Consider the following 7056-nt stretch of genomic DNA (forward strand, 5'->3'; position numbering starts at 1 on the left):
AGGAGAAAGGACACTGTACCTTCAATTTACATGAAGAAATTATAATACACAGCGTTGAAGTAACTTGCCAGAGGCCACGCAGATACTAAATCACAGACCCGTGGCTCAAACCCTGGCACTCGGTCCAGAGTCCTGTGTGCCTAACTCCCCCACCATTCTGCCTGTCTGGTGCATGCAGCTTTCATGGAAATATCATGAGGATCACGAAACATGTTGTTTCTGAAACACTAGCATAGAGCTGAGCACACAGTGCAAGTCACTTTAGACGTTGTCCTGTTGCCATCATAATGTCCCGAACCAAATGAATCTGACATTTAAAAGAGAAATAACATGCGTTTGCAGCAAGTGCTGCATAACCAACTGTATCGGAAAGGATCAGAAGTTGCACTGCATGTGGTATCCGGCCACGATTACAACAAACACCGAATGTCCTGGCCCAGTGGGCATGCTGTTTGTTACCTTGAAATTTCCATTCAATTTCATCTAGTTTAGGTACACATGAACAAAAGTAGACTTTGGGGTTTTTTGTTTGCTTGTTTGTTTATTGTGCTTATTATGAAAAACAAAGCACAGAATTTGAGCAGACATAAGGCCACTCCAGGGTGTGCCAAGGGCAGGTTTGCACGCAGCTGTCTGGGGCGAGGGCACTGGAGCATGGCTGGAGGCTGTGTGCTGTCTACACTGCAGCTGCCACGACTCGGGCTGGCTGGAGGAGCTGGGGGAGACTGGAGAGAGTGGCGCTAATGACTGCTGTGGGCTACTCTGTCAGGGACAATACATGATGCAGGAAAGATGTCCCCTTTCTGCAACCATCTGTTAGGAACTCTTCCCATCACCACAGACAGCTGTTCTTCTAAACAGACAGAAGGCAGCGAAGGCAAAGTAGACCACGCTGTTGAGGAGCAGGAGCAGGTAGGTGTAGTAGGCAGAGGTGCTGGTAAGCTGCTGCCCCAGTGCTTCTGAGAAAAGTCGTTCAGCTACTTTCACCTGTTCTTTGGACACGGTAGGACACATTAATCAGGAAGGGATCACAAATATTTACTTCTGATGATCTGCATTGAAGTGATATCCCACCACCACCAAAACCCAAAAGTAAACATCTGCCAACACAACCCGAGCAAGGCAAGTCAGTTCAGCTCACAGGTCAAGTTGATTAACCTCTGCTCAATGCACTCAGAACATTCCACAATATAGAGGAATAAGTTTGGGTTTTTAATGAATGAGTCAAATGAAGAAAAAAGTATTGTCATAAATAGATTCTAGAATTCCTTCGCCCCAAAAATGTTCTAAGTAATAATAACATCAATATTTATTAACTGCTAACTAAATAGCAAACACTATTCTGAGAGCTTTGCTTGTAAAGCTTTTTTCTAATTTAACCTTTATAACAAGCTATGAGAGAGATGGAAAGAGGGAGATTATTTTCATTCCCATTACAAATAAAGAAACTGAGGACAGAGAGAAGGGATTTGGCTCATGACGTGCATTCAGTGTCAGAGCCCAGCTTACAGCCCCAGCAACAAGATGCTAAAGAACACATGGAGCTGCTCTGTAATTCTACATCTTCATGTGCAATAAACTCACCAGACGTCAAAAGGTTAAGCCTAAATACAAAGTTGAGTTGCTGATTTAGAAGCATCCACGCCATCGCACACTGTGAGTGCAATGAGACCTCTCGGAAGGGTACAGTGCATGGGAATTTGGTCGTATTTGCAGCAGGGTGGTTGGGAGATCTTAGTAAAGAGGGCTGTATAGAAAACGGGAGAGTGCGGTTAATCCAAATTCTCTGAGATGTTAGGTGGTTGTGACACACTCACCTGTCTTTCCTAAGTGTCTCATTGTGGCTTTGATGTTATTGGGTAATTGCACTTAACACCAGTTGAAGGTTTGCAAGACCCACGCGATGTCAAGGAGTACTTAAATACCAGCGTGGGCCACAGTGGCTACATGGTGAGCCGTGGGGCCAAGTCACTTCCTGTGGAAATTTCCATTTTACATGTTCTGTCTTCATAGAGTCAAAACTCCAGAAGCATTAGTCCGTGGTGTAGAAAGATTCCTAACTCCCTGCCTTTGGTTGAACAAGATGTTACCTCCACTCCTCACCTGTGTGGCAGCTGAGGTCCGAGCTCCCTTGATACTGGAATAGAGGAAGGGTCAGCAGGGCTGGAGCCCATGCTTCTATTCGTGTTCTCTGTGGACATGTAGAGAGAAAGGGCCAGAACCTAGTGCTTATCCTGTGCCTACTAAATGAGATTCCCAGTGCTAGACGTGTCACATCTGCGCCCTTATCTCTTCAACAATCACACACTTTGTGTGCAATGAGACCTCTAGGAAGGGTTCAGTGCATGGGAATTTGGTCGTGTTTGCAGCAGGGTGGTTGGGAGATCTTAGTAAAGAGGGCTGTATAGAAAACGGGAGAGTGCGGTTAATCCAAATTCTCTGAGATGTTAGGTGGTTGTGACACACTCACCTGTCTTTCCTAAGTGTCTCATTGTGGCTTTGATGTTATTGGGTAATTGCACTTAACACCAGTTGAAGGTTTGCAAGACCCACGCGATGTCAAGGAGTACTTAAATACCAGCGTGGGCCACAGTGGCTACATGGTGAGCCGTGGGGCCAAGTCACTTCCTGTGGAAATTTCCATTTTACATGTTCTGTCTTCATAGAGTCAAAACTCCAGAAGCATTAGTCCATGGTGTAGAAAGATTCCTAACTCCCTGCCTTTGGTTGAACAAGATGTTACCTCCACTCCTCACCTGTGTGGCAGCTGAGGTCCGAGCTCCCTTGATACTGGAATAGAGGAAGGGTCAGCAGGGCTGGAGCCCATGCTTCTAGTCATGTTCTCTGTGGACATGTACAGAGAAAGGGCCAGAACCTAGTGCTTATTCTGTGCCTGTTAAATGAGATTCCCAGTGCTAGACATTTCACATCTGCGCCCTTATCTCTTCAACAAGCACGAGTTTGGTGTAATTCTTCTCACTGACGTATGAGAAAAATACCACTCACAAATGCAAGTCACTTCCCCATGTTCATGCCACTAGTCACTGAGAGTACTAGGGTGGGGGCCGGTCTGTGGAAGTCAAAGCCCACTCCCTCCGCCTTCCCCCCAATGTGTCCTTCATTTCCTGCGGCCTCAGCTGCAGAATTTCTTGCTCTGTGACTACATCAAAAAGGAAGACTAGAGAACTTGGATTGTGAAATCTTCATCAGAAGGCCTCATTTGAAACCCCAGATCTGACTGGGTGGCATGTGTCAGGGACTTAATTTTCCTTCATCGCCCTCGTGTGTGGATTGGGTGAACAACATTGCCCCACTTCCCGGGATGTCGTTAGGTTTCAACAAGAAAACCATACGGAGCACAGCCCACAGCCTCCGCATAAAGAGCACTCAGTAGGCACTACTTGCTGTTATTAGCTACCAGCAAGGACCAAAGACTAAAACATAAACAAGTGATCTGGAAGCAACTTGGTATCACGCTTTCCCAGTTACAGAAACAGAAGACACATGGATAAATCCATGAGTTGAATCAACAAGCCATTGCTGAGATAGTTCAGAGCCCATCACTGCAGCCTCTGATTGACAGTCACCTCAGACCAAGAGCAGTAGTTGACTGTGCCAATGTGACTCCTAGGAAATGTAGGGTGAATACAATGGCACTCAGTCCATCCTGCTACCTCCAGCCAGTCTATTTTCTACCTTAATCCAGGGAAGTTCAGAGAGTTAAGATGATCAGGAGGGGGAAAAGCACAAATACTTACCATTTTCACCTTCCAAACAAGGTTTTTTAGGATCTAGAAGAAATGAGAGCAAGTACGAGTCAGTTGTTCATGCTGCTATTTGACTGGGTGTGTGTGTGTGTGCGTATGTGTGTGTGCATATGTAGGTGTGTGTACATATACACAGACATAAAATCTTCTGACAGCCAGACAGATGAGCCCCCACAATTCCAGAAATAATTGGTCTGATTCTATAAAACTCAGCACAACATATTTATATGTTTCTGTACATGAAGATATGGAAGTTCGTGAAGGATACATTGTACTTTCTCTTTTATCCTAACTGGAGTGTGATATCCAAGACCATCTGGTTTTCCTTCTGTATTCACAACTCCCACCACAGTGCCTACTGCAAAATAGGTGTTTGATAAATACCTGTTCAATGGGAAAATAAACAGAAAAGTGGCTGCTTTACAGTCTTCAGCACACACTGCACATGAACTATTGCTACCAAAGAGAATGCATCCAATCCTAGAATCCACAGCAGCATCTTAGATGTTTGATGAAGTCTGGTTTTGAGAATTTCCTTATCTAAGCAGAGGAAGCCAGTCATACCATTCGAAGTCATGCGTGTCTCCAATATCCCCGATTTGTGCACTTCATTTTCTGGAGGTGTGGTGTTTGTGAACATAACAACAGCAATATGAATGAAAGCTCCTACCTACTCAGTGATCATTACCGTGCCAGGCACTATGTTACATGCTTCACACGTGTTCTCTTGTTAAATTACACTTCAGTGAGCTGTGGGATGTGTGGCCCATGATAGAAAAGAGGAAATAAAATTTAGAGAACGGAGGTAACTTGCTGAGAGTCGTAGCAGTGAATGGCAGAGCCGGTATCCAAAGGATAGTTGTAGGGGATTAAATGAGATAGGGCATGTGGAAAGTACTTTGTAAAAATAATCTATAGAACTAAAAAGTAATTAACAGAGAGACAACGTAATTCCAATATTGTGGACGCATAAAAAAAGCCTTCTCTCCAGGTCACTTAATTATTCCCAGCTAATGGCCTTTTTTGTTATAGGAGCTCCGCATCTCAGTGCAAGTCTCTCTGGGAACAGGACAGGCCCACTGACATTTATGTTTCTCTGAATAAAACCTGAGATGAGAGTTGTACTTCACTATGATGTAAAAAAACAAACAAAAAAAATGGCAAACATACATACGAAGACAAAATGTTTTTAAACAGATGGAAGAAAACAGTCACAACGTTTTTCTCCTGGATGTGTTCTTGTCCGTATGTATATGGGTCTGGTGTGCAATTTTATACACTCAACGGGTTCTTTTCTTTTCTTTTTCTTTTTTTGATCTGCTCTAAAAAATAGGTTTTAGGGTAAGTTTGAAGAATGAAAATATTAGTTTAATCATGTTCAGATGTTCAAATACCTTCAACAACTGACTTTGATGGGTCTTAAAAGTCTCTGTCTTTTTCTTATAGTAACATTATTCATTAAAAGGTACATAAAAATATCACCATGCATTGAATGAGCAATAATTCCTCATCAGGAAATCTATGTGTGTATCCTAAGTTCTGTCTCTCAGTCAGGTTGGTTGAACACTTGGACCAGATTAGTTTTATTTACTTGAAATGATATGTTCCCATTTTATATTTTTAACATTGATCAAAAAGGGGGGAGGGGAAGCTTCGAGGAAATGGCATTGAGAGTTTGCTGTCGAGTAACATTAACAGAAGTGTCCTCCTTAGCTCTGTCGCCATGAGAAGCCATGAAGGATGCTTGTCCTGAGATTTAGTGTCAAGTAAAGCCCACTGTAAGACTGTACTTCTGTCCTGTGTGACCTTCACTGCTGTGGAACTTACTGCACTGTTACTGTCCCTGTCACTGGAGACGTCGGACCCTAACTGGGCGCGTGGCAGTGGCAGGTCTCCAGGGCATGTGCTTTGTTATCTGCATACCCTGCGCTTCTCAGCAATGGAAACAGAACAATCGGGCGCTACCATGGTTGTTTTTTAGTTGATTTTGAGAGAGGATATAAATAAGCACAATGGCTGTATGAATAAAGGCGGCCATACCATGTATTTGAAAGCACGCCCTGTCACTGACATCATTTCCACTTCTCTCCATCACAGCCCCGGGAGAAAGTCAAGGCAACGCTACAAACCTCATTCAGTCATCACAGAAACTAAGGCTCTGAGAGGATACAGACGTACAGACGTCAGGAGAGATGGGGGCTGGTGGGAGGCAAAGCGCTTCCCACGTTTTGTGACGTGCCTGTTCCCACCGGTTAGAGAGGACTTGTTAACTCCGGGGAGGAATACAAAATGATTCCTTCTCATGCCCACTCTGGGCCCTTGACCTGGACATGTGCCGCATCTGCAGCAAAGGGACTGCCTTGGACATCATGCCTGAATCCCGGTGACCCTAATCGTTGATTAGGAAAAGAGGGTGCTGTCTTGACTGCTCATTGCAGTCCATTCCTGCACATTTCCACGCAGGTCTGGCTAGCACACTAGATGTTTGTTGAGCTGCATTTACCAATGACAATGAAGACATCCATTAGGAAGGATGACGTGCGTCTGTGCACATTAGCCTCACCCCATCTTTAATCATGAAACTTTACTTACAGTGATACATAAAATAAAAATCTGAAAACCCCAAGGCTGCCATAAAACTGCAGCAGCCAAGGTTAGTTCATTTTTCACTGAGTCATGCTCTGGCTCCTTCATGTGAATACCATTTTGACAAAAAGACCTCATTGTTTGTACTTAAACTTTGTGTAAAGCAAGATTACAGGGAGTGTTAATGCTGCTTGCTTGGTGGAACATTTCTGCAAGACATACAGTTGTGCTTACTTCCTGACCAAGTAAAGTCACGAAAAGTGGAAACCTTCCTGAACATTCACTGTGTGTTAAGCTGCTAGGTGCTTTCCCGTATTTTGTGTCATTAATCCATATAAAAATTCTAAAAACATCACATGACCTTACTATTTTGGATGAAGAAACTGAAGCTGAGAAAGCTTAAATAAATTTTTCCTTTTTTTTCTCCAACACCCATACCGTTTTAATTCTATGGGAAATAGCAGAACATTTACACTACCATTAAATGTAACAACATGTAAGAAAGATTTATATTTGTTTCTCATTACTACTTGGTAGAAAAAGGTGAGGCATTCCCATTCAGATAAGTTTCCTGGGAGGTTCTACTTACATTTATATACTCATACCTTTCTTTATTGCAGGAAAGAGAATCTCTTGATCAACTCCTCCTTTATTATTCTCATGTTTGACGATGCATTTGTGTTCTTTATCTAGTGACTTTTCA

General features: G+C 43.4%; 1 gene segment (V, D, J or C); it reads right to left on the reverse strand.

Annotated features, from left to right (window-relative positions):
* Positions 1-529: 529 nt before the first annotated feature.
* Positions 530-7049, reverse strand: LOC103583205 (the record flags this gene model as incomplete). The annotated part of the segment is given in 4 exon segments: positions 530-992; positions 3759-3791; positions 4332-4397; positions 6959-7049. Coding segments are annotated over 4 exon segments (366 nt in total), but the record flags the coding sequence as incomplete, so codon positions are not given.
* Between the last annotated feature and the right edge of the window lie 7 nt (positions 7050-7056).

The sequence above is a fragment of the Galeopterus variegatus genome, unplaced genomic scaffold (genome assembly GCF_000696425.1).
Source record: "Galeopterus variegatus unplaced genomic scaffold, G_variegatus-3.0.2 Scaffold20584, whole genome shotgun sequence".
In the NCBI taxonomy this organism is placed as follows: Eukaryota; Metazoa; Chordata; class Mammalia; order Dermoptera; family Cynocephalidae; genus Galeopterus; species Galeopterus variegatus.